Here is a 25,511-nt window from a genome sequence, read left to right as displayed (position 1 = left end):
GGTTCAGGAGGGTGATACGGAACCCCGTGCTGGATCCCAATGGCCTCTTATCACAAGCAGTCGAGATGACAGGCATCTTTCTGCATGGCTGTAACGGATCGTGCAGCCACGTCTCGATCCCCGAGTCAACAGATGGGGACGTTTGCAAGACAACAACCATCTGCACGAACAGTTCGACGATGTTTGCAGCAGCAGGGACTATCAGCTCGGAGACCTTGGCTGCAGTTACCCTTGATGCTGCATCACAGACAGGAGCACCTGCGATGGTGTACTCAACGACGAACCTGGGTGCATGAATGGCAAAACGTCACTTTTTCAGATTAATCTAGGTTCTGTTTACAGCATCATGACGGTCGCATCCGTGTTTGGCGACATTGCATTGGAAGCGTGTATTCGTAATCACCATACTAGCGTATCACCCGGCGTGATGGTATAGGGTGCCATTGGTTACACGTCTCGGTTACCTCTTGTTCGCATTGACGGTACTTTGAGCAGTGGACATTACATTTCAGATGTGTTATGACCCGTGCCTCTACCCTTCATTTGATCCCTGTGAAACCCTACATTTCAGCAGGATAATGCATGACCGCATGTTGCAGATCCTGCACGGGCCTTTCTGGATACAGAAAATGTTCGACTGCTGCTCTGGTAAGCACATTCTCCAGATCTCTCACCAATTGAAAATGTCTGGTTAATGGTGGCCAAGCAACTGGCTCATCACAAGACGCCAGTCACTACTCTTGATGAACTGTGGTATCGTGTTGAAGCTGCATGGGCAGCTGTACCTGTACACACCATCCAAGCTCTGTTTGACTCAATGCCCAGGTGTATCAAGGCAGTTATTATGGCCTGAGGTGGTTGTTCTGGGTACTAATTTCTCAGGATCTACGTGCCCAAATTGCGTGAAAACGTAATCACATGTCAGTTCTAGTATAATATATTTGTCCAATGAATACCCATTTAACATCTCTATTTCTTCTTGGTGTAGCAATTTTAATAGCCAGTAGTGTAATATCCATATGGACCTATGTGGAACCACCACCAGAAGCCCTCAAAGTACTGACCTGGTTCAGACAGAAACCACGAAATCCACGAAGGGTCGGTGAGGTATCATCTGTAAATTAAGGTTCCTGGAGAATGACACAAACTAGAGTAATAAGTAATACGGAATTGCAGCTTTAGGAGGTGACAGTAGTAACCATTACAGTTCCATTGAATAAGCATGGAGTGGGTATCCAAATGAGAGGCAAACGGGCTGGAGCCAATCACATCGTCGAGTCACCATCCATCACCAATGAGGACAAGACAACAACCATAAACAAGATGTTGAACCCAGGTTGAAAGGGGGAAGATGGCACTTCCGGGGCACTGGGGAGGGCTTGTCCTGGGACTTACGTTTCTTCGTTTTCTTTCTCTCCTCCTCCTCCTCCTCCTCTTCCTCAAAATGAGGAGGGCAGGGCATGGAGACAGAGCAGGATTCTGCAAGATCAGGAACCAAAAGGTTGGGCAACCGTGGGCACACTGACAGTTTACAGACAGTGTGTACCATAGCCGAGTTATGGCAGACACCAAAGGGAGTGGTCCAGGGAGGGAGCCCTATCACCAGCAGGCGCTGAAGAAGGAAGGACACTTCTTCGCCCGGGGAGGAGGAGCGGCACCTGGACAGGAGGCCATGGGAACTGCAGGGTAGGGGAGAGGAGAGGGGGACAGGACTGGGGTAAGAAAGAGAGAGGAGGGGGAAAGGACATAACAGAGGCAAAAGGAGAAGTCATCGACACAGGATGAAGTTGGTCATATTTCTGATGAGCCTCAGTGTAAGATAAACGATCAAGGGAGTTACACTCTTGTATCTTCCTTTCTTTCTTATAATCTGGGCAATCTGGTGAGCATGGAGAGTGACAGTCATGACAATTAACACATGGGTAGTGGAACACAGGGGCTCTCCTCATGAAGTGGGTGTCCTCATTCACTATATAGTGGGTATACTGTCCATCGAGATGTGCCCGAAATGCTAGCACTGAAAGCACCTCACGGGTGACAGGACGTACAGCTTCTGTTACAGAAGTGAAGTACTGTAGTGAAGAATATCACGTTCAGTGGCATGCTCAGCAACTGGGAGGTCCAGCTGTCTCTGGCCAGTTTTGCAGTGACATTTCAAGTAGGCAGACAGCTTCTTAGTTGGTACACCCATACAGAATGTAGCATGGTAGTTACAGCTAAGTCTGTAGAACAAATGGCTGCTTTCACAGGTGGTCCTACCATTGATGGGGTAGAAGATGCCTCTTACATAACTGGAGTAGGTGGCAGTGGGAGAAAGTAAGGTACAGGACTAGCATCTAAGTCTACTGCAGGGATGTGAGTTGTGAGGCGAAGTGTTGGGAGCAGGAGCATGATGGGGGCTAACTAGGATATTACACAGGTTGAGTAAGGGTGGGTGGGAAGGGGGGGAGGAAGAGTGCACATATCACTGTGGAAGGGAAGTAGGAATGAGGGCGGAGAGAATATTTCCCATTCCATGACACAATGAGAAGTAGTTGAAATCCTGGCAGAGACTGTGATCCAGTTGCTCCAGTCCTGGGTGGTTCTGAGCAACAAGAAGAATGCTCCTTTGTGGCTGGACAGTAGTTATGTGGGGAACGATACATAACTGGGGACAGAATGTATGGTTTATACCAACCATTTCCTCCACAGACTTTCCACAGTTCCTTTACCAACCAGCACCCTGCTTGTCACTTCCCTCTACATTAACATCCCAAATGCCCATGGCCTTGCTGCTATTTAACACTACCTTTCCCAATGCTCAAATGACTCCAAACCTACCACCTTCTCCTTGGTCATAATTAGGGCATCGATTTAAATTGTAAGTCACATTGCTTTTTCTTCCCAAGAAGTCCCTTCCATATGGCACAGCCCCCCCCCCCCCCCTCCCTATGGTTGCTCCACATGTAGTGACAAGCATTCCCCCTCCAAATATGCCAAGGGTCTTGCTGAAGCCTTCACAGACCAAAATTACCCCCCCAACTTGGTTCAGAAATACATCATCTGTGCCTTATCTCGTAAGTCACCTACCATCCTCCACATACCCACTGGCCGTAAAGGAACATTCCACTTTTAACTCAATAGAACCCACAATTGGAGCAACTGAATCACATTCTCCAGCAGGTTTTGACTACCTCTCATCATGCCCTGAATGAGAAATACCCTCTCCAATATCCTCCCTACCCCCTTCTCCTCTGCTATCCACGCAACCTATGCATTCCCAAACCCTTTCCTGATGGTTCATATGCCTGCAATAGACCTAGATGCAAGACATATCCCATACACCCTCCCACTACCACAGACTCCAGTCCTGTAACAGGCATCTCCTACCCCATCAAAGGCAGCACCACCTGATAAAGCAGCCACATCATCAACCAACTTAGCTGCAAGCACCGTGCTGCATCCCAAATGGGCATGACAAATAACAAGCTGTCTGCCCACAAGAATGGCTACTGCCAAACTGAGGCCACAAGACAGCTGGACCTTCCAGTTACTGAACAATGCCCCCAACATAATATGCTTCACTTTTACAACTGCTTCTTAGACTCCGATATCCGAGTTCTTCCCACCAGTATCAGATTTTCTGAGTTGAGTAGGTGGGAACTCTCTTTTCAACCCCCTGGTCTCAATATTTGCTAGCCCCTATCCTCCTCCTACCTATCATCTTCCTTGGTCCACTTCCAATACTATACAAAACTTCTATCCCACAAATGCACCTACGAAGTCATTTACCCTTATCTATTCTTCCCCTCACCAACATAGTTTCCCACTGCTGCACCCAGCAACAGTATCCTGTCTCCATATGTCTCTACATGCTCCCACACGAAGATTTTCCCCCAACCCTACCCTGCTATTCCTCCCTCTCCACATCACACACCTCACCCGTACTTCCAGCTACATTGCTGCTCACTTCAGACACAATTTGGCTTTAGTGCCTGAAGATGATAGTGGACGTGTGTGTGTGTGTGTGTGTGTGTGTGTGTGTGTGTGTGTGTGTGTGTGTGTGTGGGCGCGCGCGCGCGCGCGCTCGCAAGTTGTACTAGTGTGAATGTGTGTGAGAGTTTCTTACTTCTGATGAAAGACTTTATCCAAAAGCTGTATATTTCTAGAATTCTTTTGGTAGTGCCTGCCTGTGTCTCAATGCCACCTTTATGTGGCGAGTAGCAATCTATCCTTTCCACAACCTTGTCCATATTTGTATGTAATTGTGATACTCTTAGTGTTACATCTTCATCCAATGATATGAATCTTAAAACAGAAATTAAATTGTATATTTTAGCTTCATTTGTCATTATGTTCATTAGATTTCAGACAGTTCTCACAGTAAAGCTTACCTTCACAGCATATTCAGTACCCGTTGCCCTATGAATACATAATTTGCAAACAGAATAGCTGCCAGTTCCAATGGTCTCTTTAAGTTCATACTCATCTGTTATGGAATTTGGCTTGACATGTGACTGCTGCAGAAAAAATTAAAGAAACTTTTTAGTATTTTTTGTAATCTAACAACAACAACAACAACAACCACCAATTACTTGTGAAAAAATTAACTTCTGCAACTATACTAACAACAATTACTATTTAGCCTGTTTTGTAATACCTTGAGAACTGATCCCTCAGAAAATTTTTCATTTGTAGAGTTATTGGTCTGTTCTTCAAGAAGACCTGGAGCAATAAAGCTGAAGCCACGAAAGAGTTCATGAGCATTGGCACTAGGTGGAACTCCAGGAGAATCTGCAAACAAGGAAAGAATTTCTTCCCCAATCATTTTTTTCTTTCTCCTGTGAATACTATACATCTCTCTTCTTATGTTATTACTTTAAAAAACAAGAACAAGCATGTAAATTATGAATCCTTCCTTACCTTTAGGTGTTTTTGATGTAAATTCTTTATCGAAGTAAAATGCATCATCTGCTCGACTCACTGCTGGTTTGAAGGGAGGCTGTATTTCTTTCTTTAGAAGTTTTTCCCAGTTTATCGTTGCAAAGAATGAATGGGCTTTGATTTCTTCTACTCCATCAGGACCTTAAATGAAACAAAAAATTAAATGGTCTTTGAACTTTATTTCACTATTTTGGAGTTTTCATGCAGCTGTTACCTACCAGCACCCAATCTGTTAACAGGATTCCTCTTGAACAGTGCCCTCAGCAATGATTGTGCTTCTGGTGAAAGAAACTGAGGCATTCCAAGCTTGGCTTTCAAAATTTGTGTCATTGTATCCTTCCTGTTAGGTCCTTGGAATGGTAGTGTTCCTGTTAGCATCTCAAACTATGGGGGAAAAAATTATTTAAATAGTATGTGTAGAGAACTGAAGTCACAAAAATATGATCTGTATATACACCTTTTACGTATTACATACTTCATTAAAATGTGTGCATGTGCGTGTGCAAGAGAGAAAGAGAGAGAGAGAGAAAGAGAGAGAGAGAGAGAGAGAGAGAGAGAGAGAGAGAGAGAGAGAGAGATGTGCGTGTGCAAGAGAGAGAGAGAGAGAGAGATAGAGAGAGAGAGAGAGAGAGAGAGAGAGAGATATCTGAAAATTCTTAAGGTTTTTCTAAATAAAGAAAAAACATTAGTAAAAACGAGAGAGAGAGACATGAAAATTCTTAAGGTTTTTCTAAATAAAGAAAAAACATTAGTAAAAACATTAGTAACATTTTACATATTTTACCTCTTTATTCTTTATGTTTACATATTTATTTCTCAACATCACCACCATGGTGACGAATAAACACATTCCTCCCAACAAGACACCAGTTTGTCAATACAGTCACTGTAGAATGTTTGACTTTGTTGATATAGCTGCAACCTCACCTCTGCTTGCACCACTTCATCACTATCAAAATGAAGTCCTCTAATGCTTTATTTAAGTTTCTGATACAGATGAAAATTGAATGTGACAAAGCCAGGACTATATGGAGGGTGAGAATCCAAGGCTTCGGATTGTTGAACATGGAATGAAGGACGATTGGGTTTAACATCCTATCAAAATTGAGGTCATTTGAGATGGAGAGCAAGCTCGGATTGTGTCGAGGTTGGGGAAGAAAATCAGCTGTGCCCTTTCAGTTGTGAATGGAACATTGGGTAACTACAGGAAGCAGAGTGACAATGTTCATTACTAAAACACTAATAAATGCAGGTGTGTGACCAACTAAATAGAGAAATGGAAGTGTCCATGAAAGGAAGTCATCTATGTGTGCTGCAAACTACAACAGTTTGCGCTGCAGCCAATGTCTTTGTAGAGTTCATCAGATTTCTAGGAGTGATACTATATGAGACCATTCATGCGGCACTAACAGGACATGACGTATCAAATCAGATAGCATTTCAATCAGCACATGGTTCAGAACGGCCATTATCCACTCGCTCACTACGAATGTGTAGTTTGTATCTGAAAATCTAGATGATTCTTGGGTGTAAACTGCAACAGCAAATGGTCACTGGTTTATGAAAGTAGCCGCAAAGGCTTAATGCACTTAACACTTACAGAATGGTGATCAAAAGTAAAAGAACAAATTTTTCAACAACTTTTCCATTATTTTAAAAAGAAATCAACTGATTTTGTGCTCCAATTTGTACTGTGGATGATACATGGGACCAAAACTTCATGTCAGAAATGAACAGTAATCAAAAACAACAGGTACAAGCTAGTGCCTGAGCAGCAAAAATTGTATAGCCTATTTGATATGCTGGAAAGATTATCAGTAATCTAGGAACATGTAAACTACTAAATGGCAAAAACTAAGAGCATCTTGAAGATTGACTGAATGGAAAAAAATATGAATTGCAAAAGAAAGGGAAAAAAAAAAACTTTAATCACGACAATGCACTTTACCTAAAGGTGATCTGGATTGGAGAAACTGAGGGGATCTGAGGTACAGATTATTGCAACTTAACCATATTCAGCATATTAGGCACATTCTGGCTTCCACCTAATCCACTCCGACTTCCACCTAGTCTCATATCTAAAGAAATTTATGACTAAAAAAACGTTCGAGTCAAGTGGAAAGATTACGCAGCAGCAGAGGAGTATTTCGTAAACTTCTCAGAACTAAACTTCAGGACAGAGTCAACCCGCTACAAATATTTCGGCCAAGACTGATTCACCAGAAAGGGAACTAGAGTAAAAAAAAATGGGCATTTGGGCACTAGAAATAGTCTTTCACTACCATACCGAATTTAACCTTGCCTTAGGATTCCATATGCAACATACTGTTGATCCTCCCAGGAAATGAGTTGCTTACAGGACTGTAACACAAAGCATTAACATAGTCTACAAAGTAGCAAGACACTGGACTCTCGTTTGGGAGAATGGTAGTCAAAATGTCTGTCCGGCCATGGTTTGTCCTAATGGAAACAATGAGAGGCATCTAAACAAGGCACGTGGAAAACGGGCTAAAAAAGACACCATACAAAAATGGAGATCCAAAATTAAAAATTAAATTGCCTTCACCACATTTCTTCAGCAGACAAAAAGTAAAACGAGGGTGACATCCCACGTGTCATTCGCTAAAACAGCTGATAAATCAGATGGCAAACCCAACATGGAAAATAAATTAGTAAAAAAAAGGGCATCCTAGCAGGTAGTGGTGGACAGTTAACATTTGGGTGCAATTTGTACAAAGTGGGCAGCGCGATTGAGCAAATGATGATGGCTAAAAAGGCAGTGCCCAATATTCAGCCGAGTTAAAATAATCTCCACCTGGCATGAGGGCTGAGAGGAGGTCATCCAACGCGTCCAGAGAGGCTTAACAAGTCAAAGCTTATGCCCGTGAAAAGAGGACCATTGGCAGTGCCGAAGAGACACAACCGCCTGACAGATGGCAATGCAAAGATCATCGGAGGGAATAGAGGTACTCATGGGCTGAGGTAAGAGGACTGCAGCCTTGGCAGCAGCGTCAGCAGCTTCGTATCCTGGCAGACTGACATGACCAGGGATCCACAAAAACATGCTATCGGCTCCACCAAGAGTGAGCAAGAGACAGTTTTCCTGGACTAAGGGATGAGCAGCGTACAGCACACAGAGACTTTGGAGGGCGGAGAGTGAGTCTGAGCAGAGGACACAATAGGAAAGGCTGTGATGCCGGATGCACTCCGCAGCCTGATGCAAGGTGAAAAGCTCGGCTGTAAATACTGAGGAGTGCCATGGTCAGTCCGAGAGCCATCAGTGTATACAAAGGTACTATCGCTAAGTTCCATGTGCAGATCGTGAAACTGGAGGCGATAGGCTGAGGCTGGAGTAGTGTCCTTAGGAAGCGAATGAATGGCAAGGTTAACATGGGCCGATTCACGAAGCCAAGGTGGTGAAGGGTTCACACCCACTGGGAAAGTTGCAGGTAGCGTGAAGTTAAGCCGCCGTAGCAAATGGCGAAAGCGGATGCCAGGGGGTAACAGGGAAGAGGGACAAGCCCCATACTGACGATCTAAGGAATCATCAAAGAAGGAGGCATAGGATGGGTGGCCATGCATGGCAGACAAACGGCACGCACACCTGCTGAGGAGGAAGTCACAGCGGTAGGACAGTGGTAGTTCAGCAGCTTCAGCATAGTAACTCTCTACTGGGTGGGTGTACAAGGCACCTGTGGCCAAACAGATTCCACAATGATGGCTAGTGTTGAGACGGCGTAAAAGGGATGGGCGTGCAGATGCATAAATAAAGCACCCATAGTCGAGTTTTGAACGGACAAGGGACCCGTACAAACGGAGGAGGGTGGTTTGATAGGTACCCCAAGAAGTACCATTGAGGACATGTAGGACACTGAGGGACTCTGTACAGTGGGCTACAAGGTAAGAGACATGGGAGGACCAAGAGAGTTTCCTATCGAGTGTGAGACCCAGGAATTTCGTAGTGTCAACAAAAACGGAAGGGCAACAGGCCCAAGATGTAGAGATGGTGGGACAAACCATTTGTGCAGCCAGAAGTTCATACAGACGGTTTTGTCATTGGAAAAGCGAAAGGCATTGGCTATGCTCCAGGAGTGAAGACCATCAAAACAGTGCTGAACATGCAGCTCAGTGAGACAGGTCCGTGAAGAACTGCAACAGATGGCAAAATCATCGACAAAAAGGGAGTCGGAGACATCCGGCATGAGACAGGCCATGATAGGGTTAATGGTGATAGCAAAGAGAATGACGCTCAGGACGGAGCCTTGAGGCACACCATTTTCCTGAATAGGAGTGTCCGACAAAGCAGAAACCACACGCACCTCGAAAAATCGGTCTTGTAAAAATGCCCGAAGAAAACAGGGCAGGCGCCCACAGAAGCCCCACGTGTAGAGAGTACGAAGGATACCAGTTCTCCAGCAGGTGTCTTAGGCCTTCTCCAAATCGAAGAACACGGACACAGTCTGGGATTTCCACGGAAAACCATTCATGACATGCGTGGGCAAAGTCAAGAGACTGTCAACTAAAGAATGTTCAAAATGGCTCTGAGCACTATGCGACTTAACTTCTGAGGTCATCAGTCGCCTAGAACTTAGAACTAATTAAACCTAACTAACCTAAGGACATCACACACATCCGTGTCCGAGGCAGGATTCGAACCTGCGACCGTAGCGGTCACTCGGCTCCAGACTGTAGCGCCTAGAACCGCACGGCCACTCCGGCCGGCACTGCAGAATGTTTCACCCGAAATCCACACTATGCATTCGTGAGTAAATGGCGAGATTCGAGCCACCACACCAGCCAAGCATGAATCATACGTTCCATCAGATTGCAAACGCAGCTGCTAAGAGAGATGGGGCGGTAGCTAGAAGGAAGGTTTCTGTCCTTACCGGGCTTATTTATGGGTATGACTGTGGCTTCACGCCAGCGTCCAGGAACTGTGCCCTCAGCCCAGATGCGGTTGTATGTGTTAAGCAGAAAAAGCTTGCCCGCAAGAGGGAGGTGCTGCAACATTTGAATGCGGATAGCGTCTGGCCCTGGGGCAGAGGCCCGGGATGAACTGAGAGCATGATCTAGCTCCCTCATAGTGAAGGCGGCATTGTAGCACTCACGATTCGGAGAAAAGCAGGGTATCGCCTGAGCCTCCTCCACTCGTTTCCTAAGGATAACGACAGGGTGATAGTAGATAAAGCTCGAAACTTCCGCAAAAATGGCGGCCCAAGATGTTGGAGATAGCAACAGGATACACGATGACATCGGCACCTACTGTCAGGCAGGAAATGGGGGAATGGATCCTGGTTCCAGAGAGCCGTCGGAGGTTGACCCACACAACAGAGGAAGGGTCAAAGGTTCAAAATGGCTCTGAGCACTATGGGACTTCACATCTGAGGTCATCAGTCCCCTCGAACTTAGAACTACTTAAACCTAACTAACCTAAGGACATCACGCACATCCATGCCCGAGGCAGGATTCGAACCTGCGACCGTAGCAGCCGCGCGGTTCCGGACTGAAGCGCCGAGAATCGCTCGGTCACCGCGGCCGGCCAGAGGAAGGTGTGGAACTGTTAAAAGAACTAGTGAACGAAATCCAACTAGCTCTTTTGCTATCCCGAAGAACTCAACGACACTTTGCACACATCTGTTTATAATGAAAGCAGTTTTCCAGCGTAGGTTGGAGGTTAAACACACGGAGAGCACGTCTCCGTGCGCGAATTGCGTCGCGGCACGCCTCAGTCCACCAAGGGACTGGGACACGATGTGGTAAAGAGGAAGTGCGAGGAATGGAACGTTCTGCAGCAGTAAGGATAACGTTTGAGTACAGCTGCCAGTCAAACTTAGTAAGCCACCATTTGGGCATGCATGGGGATGGGGTAGGAGTCAGCAGACGGAGAGCACACGGGAAATGGTCGCTCAAGTTGGCGTCAGAAAGAACGGACCACTCACGACAATGAGCAAGCTGGGCAGTGCAAAAGGATAGGTCCAAATGGGAATAGGTGTGCAAGGAGTTGGAAAGTGGGTGCTTCAGTGTTAAGGCAGAAGAGGTTGAGTTGGTTAAGAATGTTGGCCAAGAGGGCACCTCTCTGGTAGGTCCTGGGTGAACCCCAAAGGGGATGATGCGCACTAAAGTCACCGAGTAGCAAAAACGGTAGAGTTAGCTGCCCAATAAGCTGAAGGAAGTCTGCCCTCGTGACATCGAAGGACGGAGATACATAAATGGCACAGAGGGAGAAAGTCAGGTGGGGACGGCGCAGGCGAACGGCAACAGCTTGAAGACGGGTAGTCAGGGAGTTGGGTTGGTTATGAAGGTCATCCCGTATGAGCAGCGTGACGCCCCCATGAGATGGGCTGCCAACACCAGGAGGAAGGTCAAAACGAATCGGTATGTAATGTGGAAGCTCAAAGCGGTCTTGAGGGCGCAATTTTGTTTCCTGAAGGCAAAGTACGAGGCGATGCTGCGATGCTAGAAGCAGCCATAAATCCTCTTTATGGGACCGAAGTCCGCAACGTTCCATTGGAGGACTGTCATGCGGAGGAAGAGATGTATGGGGTGTCAACTCAAGTGTCCGCCGAGGGCAGCCGGTGGAAAGTCGCTACTATAGGGCACATAAGCAGGAGGATCCTGCTCCATGGGGTCCATACAAGCATCGGCGTGCTTGTGCGGTTGGTCGGTGGAGTCCGACGCCGAGAAACGGTTGGTGGTGCGCACCAGCGAGACAGAGGCCGGCCGAACTATGCGACCACGTGGCGACACCGTCAAGCAGGATCTTCGAGTTGGTGAAGGGGAAGACCGTTTGTCTTTAGCGGACTTCCTCGAGCCCTTCTGCTTAGAGGGAGACTTGGGTGTTGTTTGGCTGGAGGGACAGAGGAAGTCTTCTCGAGAGTACTACTCCTGGCCTTTCCTGCCTGCCGGTTGCGTAGTGGGTAGCTTCGCCCCTTGAGGTGAGAGTTTGACAGTTTGTTGCACAGTGGGACGGGGGGACGGTGATGCTACCTTGACACTGGGCGACTTCACAACCTCAGAGCCAAATTTGAGGTCGAATGTATGTGTAGCCATGTCCTTCATGGAGCGAGGGTAACAAGAACTAAACTGTAAGTGCCAGACGGAAGAACACAGGCTTTGCGACTAGCCAGTAACTTGCGAGCTACTGGGTAAGGCACTTTTTCCTTTACCCAAATCTCTAGAACAGCCTGCTCATAGAGATACACGGGACAATCCCGGGAGGAGGCGGCGTCGCCGCCACTGCAGTTGATACAGCGGGGAGGAGGAGGCAGACATTCACCCTCGTGTGCATCCCTGCCACAGGTTACGCATTTAGCCAGGTGTCGACAAGACGTTCTAATGTGATTGAACCGATGACACTGCTTTAATCTTGGACGGCAGCACCACTCTATGAAAGGTGAGGAAAATAGTGGCACCAAGGAGGAATCGACCTTTGTCATGACACGATGAACGGCAATGACACCCTGATCAGATAGGTAAGATAGTATTTCAGCCTCGGTTAGACCGTCAGGCAGCCTGGTGTAAATTACACCACGGGAAGAATTCAAAGTTCTACGTGCCTCGACTGTAGCGCCTAGAACCGCTCGACCACACCGGCCGGCTTTTGCTATGTATTATCCATCATGTACATACCTACATTCAAACTCCGTAACTCGCCGTATGGAGCACAAAGGGGTACTTTTTACGGAAAACTTATTAAAGTTCCCCTAATTCAGCTCTAAGGTTGGGCATGGAAAGATTAACTGCTGATATGCGTCCGTGAAAGCTATCAAGATTAAGATTTTAGCTTCACAAATCTTACAATAGTGGTACGTACTGGTCTAAAGAATATTTGTACATTCTCCTCATAAAATGAGTTATGCAATTTTTTTCAGTAAACCGACTGCTGTTACCTAGTGTCAATCAAATCCACGCAACTGTTTTACTTACAGCTAAGTCTATGTGAACATTTCATGAATAATGCACAAGCCAATAATAATTGGTCATTTTCAAAATATTTATTAACAATAGGTATTGGACATGGAGAAATGTTCAATACGAGTTGTTGGCTTTGACCAGTGACAAAGAAGACATGTAACAAATACCATAAACAATATGGTGAAGTTATTGGCAATTTTTTCAACTGGGCTAAGCTACAGATTAGTCTGGCACTACAACCAAGTTTCTTTTTAGTTCAACATTCGTTGGCTTAACCAACTCACAACCATACTGCCACCTTCCAAACCAATCTAGACAGCAGGCAAAGTTACAGATCTGTCACCACAACCAGTTTTTTTTTTCATACTTGTTGAATTCGATAACAAACTACAAAACTGTGAATACATACATTAAAAGCTGACGACTCATCTAAAACCTTCCTGTTGACCCATGATTATCTACACTCCTGGAAATGGAAAAAAGAACACATTGACACCGGTGTGTCAGACCCACCATACTTGCTCCAGACACTGCGAGAGGGCTGTACAAGCAATGATCACACGCACGGCACAGCGGACACACCAGGAACCGCGGTGTTGGCCGTCGAATGGCGCTAGCTGCGCAGCATTTGTGCACCGCCGCCGTCAGTGTCAGCCAGTTTGCCGTGGCATACGGAGCTCCATCGCAGTCTTTAACACTGGTAGCATGCCGCGACAGCGTGGACGTGAACCGTATGTGCAGTTGACGGACTTTGAGCGAGGGCGTATAGTGGGCATGCGGGAGGCCGGGTGGACGTACCGCCGAATTGCTCAACACGTGGGGCGTGAGGTCTCCACAGTACATCGATGTTGTCGCCAGTGGTCGGCGGAAGGTGCATGTGCCCGTCGACCTGGGACCGGACCGCAGCGACGCACGGATGCACGCCAAGACCGTAGGATCCTACGCAGTGCCGTAGGGGACCGCACCGCCACTTCCCAGCAAATTAGGGACACTGTTGCTCCTGGGGTATCGGCGAGGACCATTCGCAACCGTCTCCATGAAGCTGGGCTACGGTCCCGCACACCGTTAGGCCGTCTTCCGCTCACGTCCCAACATCGAGCAGCCCGCCTCCAGTGGTGTCGCGACAGGCGTGAATGGAGGGACGAATGGAGACGTGTCGTCTTCAGCGATGAGAGTCGCTTCTGCCTTGGTGTCAATGATGGTCGTATGCGTGTTTGGCGCCGTGCAGGTGAGCGCCACAATCAGGACTGCATACGACCGAGGCACACAGGGCCAACACCCGGCATCATGGTGTGGGGAGCGATCTCCTACACTGGCCGTACACCACTGGTGATCGTCGAGGGGACACTGAATAGTGCACGGTACATCCAAACCGTCATCGAACCCATCGTTCTACCATTCCTAGACCGGCAAGGGAACTTGCTGTTCCAACAGGACAATGCACGTCCGCATGTATCCCGTGCCACCCAACGTGCTCTAGAAGGTGTAAGTCAACTACCCTGGCCAGCAAGATCTCCGGATTTGTCCCCCATTGAGCATGTTTGGGACTGGATGAAGCGTCGTCTCACGCGGTCTGCACGTCCAGCACGAACGCTGGTCCAACTGAGACGCCAGGTGGAAATGGCATGGCAAGCCGTTCCACAGGACTACATCCAGCATCTCTACGATCGTCTCCATGGGAGAATAGCAGCCTGCATTGCTGCGAAAGGTGGATACACTGTACTAGTGCCGACATTGTGCATGCTCTGTTGCCTGTGTCTATGTGCCTGTGGTTCTGTCAGTGTGATCATGTGATGTATCTGACCCCAGGAATGTGTCAATAAAGTTTCCCCTTCCTGGGACAATGAATTCACGGTGTTCTTATTTCAATTTCCAGGAGTGTATGTTTCAACAAGTAAGTTCCTGCAGCTGTAGTAAATTATTTACAATAACTAAAATAAAAACTTATACAATACCATAAGGACTCCGAGTGACCACCAGTCGGCTGCAAATGAATGCCCCTTTCGATTGACAACTTCTGGAGCCATATACTCCACTGTTCCACAAAAAGAGTATGCTTTTTGGTCATCAAGAGGAAGTTTACTCAGCCCAAAGTCGGTCAGTGATATGTGTCCATCTGCATCCAACAATATGCTGAAAAATATTCACTATTAATTATGACAGGATATGCACACTTTTATTTGAAGCTTTAAGCACTGGCTGCTAGTACTTACTTCTCTGGTTTTAGATCCCGATAAATTATCCCTAAGCTATGGATGTGGTCCAGTGCAAGAGCTAATTCTGCTAAATAAAATTTGACATCTTCTTCTGTGAACATCACCTACAAAGAGGGACATATAATATTATTGCTTCTAAAATGTACATTTTAATTTGTATAAGAAAATACTACGTTTTATGAGGCAGGAGAAGAGACAAAAAGCAGACCTCTTTAGACAGTCTAGTGAAAAGATCTCCCCCTCTCAGGAAGTCCAAAATCAGGTACAGTTTTCCTTCGGTCTGAAATGCATAATGCAGTCTAACAATAAAAGGATGACGTACATCCACAAGTATGTTCCTTTCAGTTTTTGTGCGCATGCGGTCCCTCACTAGAAACAAAGAAAGATAGAAAGAAAGAAAAAAAATTTAATAGAAACTTTTTGTTTTGCTGTTCTGCCATTTTTTTTTCTGAAACTGGACTGATTAAACCAGGTTACCTTTCAATGTTGCTTTCTTTAGTACTTTCATTGCATACAGAGTTCCAGTGTCTTTTCCAACAACTTTCCTGACAAGGAACACCTGCAAAAAAATCACCCATAGTAGTTTTATAGCATAACCATGTAGGACACTTTGGGGTGAATGATTAGCTGAGATATAAATGTATCTAATATCTTAGTTGTTAAATTGTGACAGTAAGGGTGATAATATTTCAGACACTGTTCAAAGAGAAGTTATTATATTTCTAAATAGAAAACTACTGAATTCACTATATTCTTTGTGGATGGTAAACTGCAACTGTGATTTCTATTGGCACAGTATACAACTTTTCACAGTTTCTTAATTTATAATGCAATTTATTTTCTGTACCATTGGCAAGTTTTCAAGCTACAAATGTCCCTGTAACAATTCTACCTGACAATGAACCTGCAATGGCTTGAAATCTAGTTATTAATACAAAAAATAAATTACATCGCAGCTAAATATGTAACAAAATAAATAAATAAAACGGCGGCTGACTGTGTATTTACCCAAATATATTACCAAAGAAGGCTACTAACTGAAAAATAGACTTTAATACAAACACACATCATCACTCTGAACCAAAAGGAAGTTTAAACATAAGAGGCATTTGGTTCACCACAGGAAGTACCTTTCCAAACGATCCTTGTCCAAGGACTTTCAGGAGCTCGAACTGACTGGGGTCGGCTTTCTCATGGCCTTCTTTTACTACTTCCTTCAACTCAAACTCGTGAGTTTCTCCATTATCATTTTCTCTGCTATTGTGCTGGTTTTGATTTTCTTGTGTATTATGGTTCTGGAATAGAACACACCGTCAATGAAAGCAGTGTTTTGCTGGGGTTACGCAGTATTGGTAAATTTACGATAGCAAAGACATACACATCAGAACTGCCAGTATAAAAAACTCGGGAACACTCTTAATCTATTGGACGATTTATCAACATGTCTTTGTACAGAAAAACATTCTCACAAGTGATTGCCACAATTAGCACAGCTGTCTATTAAGAAGGTGTTAACAGTTGTAAGCACGGTATGTTGTGGTACTTTAAAGTTAAGTAGTAGGGTGCACAACATAGATCTAGATAATCAGTCATTAGTTGCTGCTAATGTTTATTCTATTTGTTATATGACGCAATATTAGACTAACAAGCATGTAATCTTAATACTACTAATACAATTACAGTACATTTGACTTATTAGTACTACAGGAGTAAGATTTGTAATGATTAATTTGCAAAACTAATTATGTCGGTAAACAATGATTAGAACGCAGTTGATGTTTCCAACATTTTGTACATAACGCAGATGCAGTAATCATCCAGTCACTTCATATAATTACGGAAAATATGAAATGGTGGAGAGATTTCGGAAATAAATGTCGAAAATATTACGTCTAACACAGAACTGTCTCCAATAGGTGTGTTCACACGTGCCTAAATAAAGAGACATCTGAGTAATGTTAGTGATTACTAAATACTTGATGAAACATCATGCGGCTATTGTCTTCAAGCGATTGTAGTACTGAAGCGTTGCACAAAGGTGTGGCCGTTACAAAAAGTTCGTTCCGTCTTGTGCAACAGTGCGGAAGGAAACCGAACAACGCATCAACGGCCCTGTTACAGTTGTTTTCTCGGAATACGTGTCACAACAGTGAGAGATGCTAGCGGAGATAGGCTACGAAACTTGCGTTGCAGCCTGGATTATAAAAGCAACATTAGTGTTTTATATTATGTTTAAGTTTTCATTCGATTCCACCAGATTATTTTGCATCAAACTGTATCCTAGATTTCTCCTTTCGCGGAAGCGTTTAGAGACCCACGCGCGACTATTTTGATTATCCCCAACGAGTGCGGTAAGGTTTCACGGCAGTATCAGATAATAAATTAAATGCTTTATTTATCACATATATTAAGGGCACGATGATGGGTTTTTTATTTTTTTGTTTTTTCGCGCGTTATTTTTCTGTTAAACAAAAGGAAAACGATTTACCATTGTGAGAAGACAAATTTTAGCCGTTTTGCAGATGACACAAGTGTAGGAATGAGAGCAGTATTATTCGCAGTCCCCTTTACTGGAAAGGCAGATCATGAAGTACTTCACAGTAAAATACAAGGTTGTAACATCCCCTTTTATTTCGTCAATAGTTCACGACATCGAAACGAGGTTTCCGACAAATGGAAAGGTAGAAAATTTCAGTGACTTACGAGAAACCACAAAGGCAGTCACACATTTTTTTCCTTTAGGAATGGTCAGTTTCCTGAACGATTAAAGTACTCACAAGGGAACCTCCCCATCGCACCCCCCTCAGATTTAGTTGTAAGTTGCCACAGTGGATAGGCCTTGAAAACTGAACACAGATCAATCGAAAAAACAGGAAGAAGTTGTGTGGAACTATGAAAAAAATAAGCAAAATTAACAAACTGAGTAGCCCATACGCAAGATAGGCAACATGAAGGACAGTATGAGCCCATGAGTGCCGTGGTCCCGTGGTTAGCGTGAGCAGCTGCGGAACGAGAGGTCCTTGGTTCAAGTGTTCCCTCGAGTGAAAAATTTACCTTCTTTATTTTCGCAAAGTTATGATCTATCCGTTCGTTCATTGACGTCTGTGTTCACTGTAATCAGTTTAGTGTCCGTGTTTTGCGACCGCACCGCAAAATAGTGCGATTAGTAGACGAAAGGACGTGCCTCTCCAATGGGAACCGAAAACATTTGATCGCAAGGTCATAGGTCAAACGATCCCTCCACAGGAAAACACGTCTGATTTATATACGACACTAGTGACGGCATATGCGTCACATGACAGAAATATATTGTCGACCCACCTAACTTGTACACTTGGCGAATGGGTAAAAAGATTCTTCTACCTCGGCCGATTTAGGTTTTCTTATGGTTGTGATAATCACTCCCAAAAAAAGTGATGAAAACATAAGAGTGTCACATAAACTGCAACAAATGAATGCAACAGTTTCACAGTCGCACAGTTTTCCCTGTGCTCTGTCAAAACATATGTTTTTAACGTTTTCAAATTTTTCCGTGTGTAGACCGTCAAATCCTGCATATCTCCAAGCAAATCTGAACATGTCATGGAATTTTGGAGAGCGAAGTTGATTATGTGTGAGTGCCTGAACTTTGATAATTGTCTGAAAATAAAAAATTAAACTTTTTACTCGAGGGAAGACTTGAACCAACGACCTCTCATTACGCAGCAGCTCACGTTAACCACGGGACCACGGCGCTCCTGAGCTCACATTCTCCTTGATGTTGCATATCTTGCGTATGGACTACTCAGTTTGTATATTTTGCTTATTTTTTTCATAGTTCCACACAACTTCTTCCTGTTTTCTCGATTGATCTGTGTTCAGTTTTTCAAGGCCTATCCACTGTGTCAACTTATAACTAAATCTGAGGGGGGTGCGATGGGGAGGTTCCCTTGTCAGTAGTAAAGCCGATTTATAAAAAGGGAGAAAGAGATAATGCACACAGTTTTAGAGATATCACTATGTCATCAGTGTTCAAATGGCTCTTAGAACTATGAGACTTAACATCTGAAGTCATTAGTCCCCTATAACTTAGAACTACTTAAACCTAACTAACCTAAGAACATCACACATATCCATGCCCGAGGCAGGATTCGAACCTGCGACCGTAGCAGTCGCGCGGCTCCGGACTGAGCTAGAACCGCTAGACCACCGCGGCCGGCACTTGAACTGGAAGAATCATATTGTTGAGCTTCTCGAACAATGAAGCTCAGCTACTTTTGCTCTTCGTGTAATTACTAGTCTTGGAAACAAAATTAACCAACGGCCTGACATATTTTGTTGAACTCAATGATGTCTTACAGAATAATTATATGGGGTAACTCACCAGTCAGAAAGATAGTATTGACTGTACAAAAGCGAGCAGTAAGAATACTATAGAATATGCCTCTGGAAGGTGAGATATCTACTAGTACTGGGTTGTAAAAGTAGCATTTAAGACTGATACAGCCCCTGTATCTTCATTATTTCTGTTACGAATAACCTGAACGACGAGAAACACAAGCTACTGTTTTTTTCCTTCAGATACTAATAGTCGTTAGGCCGTTCGTTTGATGATTACGTGATAAACTCAATTTATCACCTCAGACTGCAGCAAGCTGCTGACAGAGCCGTATCTAGAAATCGTGGTGCTCTGAGTCTTCCTTCAATCCACTAAAAAAAGGACCATACGTAATTCCCCTCTTCGATCGGAATCATACGGACAGGTACAACTAGGACTTCAACATAAGTGAACAGGGAGAGACTACTCTCAACCGTTTTCGAGAAAACTGAGTTTAAAAATTTTAGGGGTGCTTACATACTTTATATGGTCGCTAGCATGGAAGGAGCCCGCAGCTGAGCGAGTAAGCGGTTAGTTACGCAACCGTGAGGTACCCGGATCGAATGTGACTTCTGGTATTTTGCTTTTCCCTTTCCCACATCATTCTGGCAACGAGCAGTATTAAAAGAACCCGTCCCAAATGTGCTCCGCTGGTGCAGCCTTACAACGTTTATTTTTACAGGCAGGCGACGAACCTCATAAAATTACTGCAAAATTGCGCGTACATCATCGGACAGAATGGAGATAGCTTCTAGAGAAGACAGCATAGATATTCTGTCAATATTATATCGTCAGTCGTCTATATCAATATTCCGTGCGTGGTACGCCCTTATGTCGTGTAATGACCCAGAACCGTTTATAAAAGTAAATCACTTTTTTTTTTTTTTTTTTTTTTTTTTTTTTTTTGCAATAAGCACATTGAAAAATCATGCTCATGCAAAAACTCTGGGTCCATCACGCGTGGTGTATGCCGCAACAGCTATTGCTGTCGGTGTTTGTTTCTACGATCAGTATTACCGAAATTCGTGCAGTCCTCCATAGGTTACATATTACATTTGTCACAAATGTACATGCAATAATACAAATCAATTGTCTATACTTATTTGATTGAAAGTTCTCATATATTCCTTTTTTATTTTCAAACAACTTAGTAAGAAATTTTCTTCTTCTTTTCTGAGGATGACTTTACGTAAATAATAAATGAATCATTTAATACTGATAATCTGCACAGTCATAATAAATATGTTAGAATCACGTGGGAATGAAAAAAAGTACCAACAACGAGATTCGATCCCGAGACCTCGCGCTTATGAAACTATGCGCTTACACGTTCCAGCTGCGGGCTGCTTAAATATTTACGCTCATTGAAAATGTGTAGGCATGCCTAAAATTTTTTACACTATTTTCTCGAGAACGGTTGACATGTTCCTATTTACACATGGTGAAGTGCTACACACCCCGTCACTATGGATCATATCGGTGACGAGAAGTTCGTGCGGTCCCCTTGTAAGACTGAAGCACATGTGAACTGGCATTCAATACCGCATGTTGACGGCGGTCCCAGGTACACACTGAAGCGTGCTCAAAAGCTAGTAATTCTAGTGATGCTTGTCATCGTATACACGTTCGTCGCTTCAGAGTTCAAACAAAGGCTTATAAAGCGACAGTACAGCCGGTATCGCATGAGAAGAACTAAAGACAAGTTTGGAAACACCAGATGTTGCAATCTCACAACCCCGCCTCTAGGGCCAATAAGGCCGCAGGAACAGTCTGGCGGCAAAGAAGTTTCAAGAGCGTCATTCCAACTCGCCCGGAGGACACCGACTGGTGTTGCCAGTTTTGTAGTAGGAATAGAATACTAAGTTTACGATTATTATGTCGTGCACGGAGTATGCAGCGTATTTTTTCCTCTTTTTAGTGGTTACGTAAGGCCCGTACGATTAGTATTGAAACTTATCAACGCCATCCACGTGTAGGGTACTAGATATCTGTTTTGATTGTTTCATGATCTTCGGATACCAGCGAACCTTCATCTTAGTGAGCCTGGTGAAGGAAGGAATATCATGCTTTGAGTGCGATCGTAAATGTATATAGATGTATTTTTTCTGGTTTTACAGAAGATATTTTCAAATTTGGGTTTATTACGGGTAGGTGAAGCAACGCTGAACAAAATCTTTCCATGGTGTGTTTCATACGATTCCTAGTGTCCATAGAACAAATATAGTTTTGGCTCTAGTTACAAAAACGTGTTGCCTGAAATGTAATTTTATGTGCCTAATACAAACAAAATTAGTAGTTCGGAGAAATTTTCAGTTTCAGGAATCTTCTGGTCAGTGGAGGAGCTGTTTAACTCGCCGATTACTCTCCACATTTTGCTAACACTGTCAACAAATATTTATTTTTCTTGCTCCTTTGTTCGTCATCGGCGCAGGGTCGGCATTGTTAGAAGGATTTCACGGGGTGGCCAGATGCCCTTCCCGACGCTACCCCGTTACCCCCGGGACGGAATGTGTGTTCCCCGACAATTTGCGTGTAGTGTTATTGCCCCTGTAGTTAGAAGCATTTCAAAACAACAATACGTTTGCAAGCGTCAGTACGTGTACGAAAAAGAAAATTATTCTGCTTCGAATCTTGATTACTGAGTGCACTACTGAGTTTTGATAGTTTGTGTGTGATCTTATAGCATACAGTTTTGTTTTTCATGTAAGAATAACTGGTAAGAAAGTGTATTCGGGCGGAAACCGTACGAAAACATCGTATCCAACGCGGCGTCGAATCAATATGTTATCAAAGCGTCCAAAGAACAGACAGGAGGCGGAGAGCAGTTCGAAAGGAGTCAGTGACTGCTACGAAATTGAAAGGTAGTGACCAGAATTTTGATGTGAATTACGGATTCAGCTATAGGATTACGAATTAGCTTGCCGTTTTCTCTACTACTTCTTAACACGTAAAATGTAAAACGTGCATTGAGCCCGTCTCACACGGAGCAAGGTTCGCCGGAAGTTTGCGAGATGGCGTGCATGCCTGCCGGCTTGCAGGGAAAGGAGCCGGCTATCTTCCATGCCGAAGCTCTCCCACGGTACAAGATCGGCAGGTAGTTGTGTTGTGATCGGCTGCATGTTGTATCGAACGGAGATGGCTGCTTCAGGTACAGATGTTCAGAGCAAACTGGCGTTATTAGCTGTTTTGGTGCTACACGATGCAGAAATCATGCTAATGAGAAAAGAAGAAAGAAAGAATGGAGGAAAAACTGTATTAAGAGGAGAAACGCTGAAAAAGGTGTGCTCTCCATGCTTCATAAAGAGTTGAGGTTAGTTCGCGTAACACCTACTTTTGTTTGAAAAGTATCACCATTTCATTACTGTTTGACTTTATAAATATACCAATAATGACTGTTATATACGACTATTTTATAGGATAGAAGATCGTACACCCTTTGCAAATTTTATACGAATGGATGTATTGGTATTTGAAGAACTGCTTTGTATGATTGCGCCTCTGATTCAGAAGAAAGACAGGGTGATGCGTCAGGCAATTACGGCGTACTCCACTTTAAATTGAGTACGTAAATTGTGCATTTTGCTATAGCACTTCCTGCTCGTCGTATATGGTCGAACAAGACACACGGCACTTGCAACTCTTTCGAGTGCTTCTGCACGCAAGTGTTTATTATAATAGTTTGCGCTTTTCACGACGTACAGACACTGCTCTTCCCTATAAGTACATATCAATGCTTCAATCGCTTCCTTGGACCACTGCGGTGCCATTATTTAATAATTAAAAGAATTTCCTACCGCACCTCACAGCAGCAGAAAAGCGACTATCAACAAACGCTTCCCGCCCAAGCTTTCCGCGTCTGACGTCAGAAACGAAACGTCTCATGATTGGCCAACGCAGGTAGCACGCAGGGAACCTTACAAGAAAAACAGCACCGGACCTACCCTGGAAATCTTACAAGATTCCCAGAAAAGTAGCCCGCTAGCAGACGACGGAGCCCGCAAGGTAACCGTCGCGCGAGCCAGCAAGGAAACTTACAGCGAATCTTGCTCCGTGTGAGACGGGCTTTACAGACATCACGTTGCAAGAACGAAGTCCTCTAGGCTTAGCCTTCACAATAATTATTGCTTGTCCAAACCGCCAAGATGCAGCTATACTAAGTTTGTACGGAACGCATATGAAATCAACCGTCGGGAGAGCTAAACGGAATTTTACGTTTTGTACGTTCATGGAATTGCCACGACCGATATTTCACTCGTTCTGTGATAAACTAGTGGATATGATTTCCATCGCAACGGCAACAGTACGACAGGCTAGCCCTAGCACAGCAGATTAATGGGAAGAGATTTCTAAAAGCAAAATGTTTTCATTTGTTCATGACTAATGCATTTCTAAACTTCATACGCGTTTTTTCTCGAAATCTGATTTTTCAAAACGGCACACAGCCTAACCAACAATTTTCAGCCTTTTTATTTGATAATTTGACCACAACTTTGAAATAACATTCGAAAGTAAACTTCGTAGGGGATTTTCAATTGGTTAATTTAAACAACATTTATTAATAAATGACCGTCGTTTTTTGTGAAAACTGATCAACTTCATTTAAACACTTGGCAATTACACAAAGATAAGTATTTCTAAGATCGATTACGTGGTTCACTTCCGACACTCTTGTAGATTACATAGATTTGTTTTCAGGTTCAAACTGGCATCAGTCCTAGTGCGTGCAGCAGATAGCCTCAAATTCAAACATGCCTCTGGAGAATTGTTGCAGTGTCACCATTTTGTAATATTTTGTGACAGAAATTGTTTGTAATATTCTGAAATATATGCTGGTTACACACCCCAAGTATTATTTCTCTATCACCTTTCGTTCTGTCAAAACAAAATTAAATAAATAGAAATAAATAATATAAAAATAAATTCAAGGAAACGCTTCTCTTAAGCCGTTGCCCCTTAACAAGCACGGCCATTCAGGCGGGTACCTTGTCAACAAGTACACTGAATCAAATATCGCCCAGGCTTAGTTGTGGTTTTTCTATCGATTGGGCAGAAGACATTACAATTTAGACAATCTCTTCTTTGTAATTAGAACCAAAACGATTTTTTTTTCTGTTGGCACACAGCATCACGTGTAACATTTTGTCAGAGCGAATCCACCAATAAAACACAAAAGGTATTGCGCCACTTGCATATCTGCTAAGGTATGCGAGCTTACGTTCATGAGGACAAGAGGATGCAAGAATAAGCCTTATGAAACTGAGAGACCTTTACTGTAAAATACATCATCACAAAAACTCAAAAGGACGCCCATCGAAAGCGCATATCTTTGCACGTCTGTGAAATCAGGGTTCCTCCTACGACGCGATGTAATTTTCAACTCGTCCCAAGCATGCTGAATCGGCTTCATGTCCGCATATAGCGCAAGCCATTCTATTCGATTAATTTCTGCTTCCGCGAGAAAGGTGTTCACGAGATGGTCGCTGCATGCTCCTGCACTATCGTCTCTAAAGACAAACACATCACTGAAATGTTGGCTGTCGGGCTGGACAGCAGACTGTAGGATACTGACCTGACGCTGCACAGCTCCCTAATTACCCCCGATATAGCTTACAGTCGTCCTATTTCCACCTCCCTGCTGGACCTGTCTGAACGCATGCTCGAGATGTGCACTGATACCTAGCCGTTTCCGCACTCTGCTGCGACGAAACTGATCCAGGTTTCGTTCCAGATGTTCCACTGATCACATCCTTCGCGCATCACGATACTGCACGGTTTGTACTGTTGTTCCTCGTGGGCGTGGAGGCCAAATTTATCGTATGGCGACGGTTGGGTACTGCCTTGGTCGACACAGCTTTCCCAGTTACCTCCAAAAAGGCAACTCTCAGTTCTTGAGCAGTCTTCGCGGGATACCTGCGACTTATAATTTGCATATGGTGGCTCTGACCGCTGGCGTCCACGAGGCAGGTATCCGGTGCTTTGTCTCATGATAGCATCTGAATGTTCGAATTACGTCTGTGTGGCAAAGGTCAATTTGGCTAGCTCCTTCCCATATTGCAAGCCTTCTCGCCGTAAAGAGACAATGCGCGCATGGTGTAATCCTG

The 25,511-nt window shown here is 44.3% G+C and overlaps 1 protein-coding gene across 3 annotated transcripts in view; it reads right to left on the bottom strand.

Annotated features, from left to right (window-relative positions):
- LOC124556674 (ribosomal protein S6 kinase 2 beta) overlaps nucleotides 1-25,511 on the bottom strand; it is a 579,718-nt gene that overhangs the window by 36,261 nt on the left and 517,946 nt on the right. For all 3 annotated transcript variants that reach the window (XM_047130640.1, XM_047130641.1, XM_047130639.1), the window contains 9 exons: nucleotides 16,184-16,348; nucleotides 15,531-15,612; nucleotides 15,262-15,422; nucleotides 15,051-15,157; nucleotides 14,793-14,970; nucleotides 5,142-5,307; nucleotides 4,903-5,064; nucleotides 4,640-4,773; nucleotides 4,374-4,499 (listed from right to left, as the gene is read on the bottom strand). In XM_047130640.1, the coding sequence (XP_046986596.1) occupies nucleotides 4,374-4,499; nucleotides 4,640-4,773; nucleotides 4,903-5,064; nucleotides 5,142-5,307; nucleotides 14,793-14,970; nucleotides 15,051-15,157; nucleotides 15,262-15,422; nucleotides 15,531-15,612; nucleotides 16,184-16,348 (1,281 nt within the window). The remainder of the gene's footprint in view (nucleotides 1-4,373; nucleotides 4,500-4,639; nucleotides 4,774-4,902; nucleotides 5,065-5,141; nucleotides 5,308-14,792; nucleotides 14,971-15,050; nucleotides 15,158-15,261; nucleotides 15,423-15,530; nucleotides 15,613-16,183; nucleotides 16,349-25,511) is intronic.

The sequence above is a fragment of the Schistocerca americana genome, chromosome X (genome assembly GCF_021461395.2).
Source record: "Schistocerca americana isolate TAMUIC-IGC-003095 chromosome X, iqSchAmer2.1, whole genome shotgun sequence".
NCBI lineage: Eukaryota > Metazoa > Arthropoda > Insecta > Orthoptera > Acrididae > Schistocerca > Schistocerca americana.
Note: the sequence above shows the minus strand (reverse complement) of the source record. Positions and strands in the feature narration are given on the sequence as shown.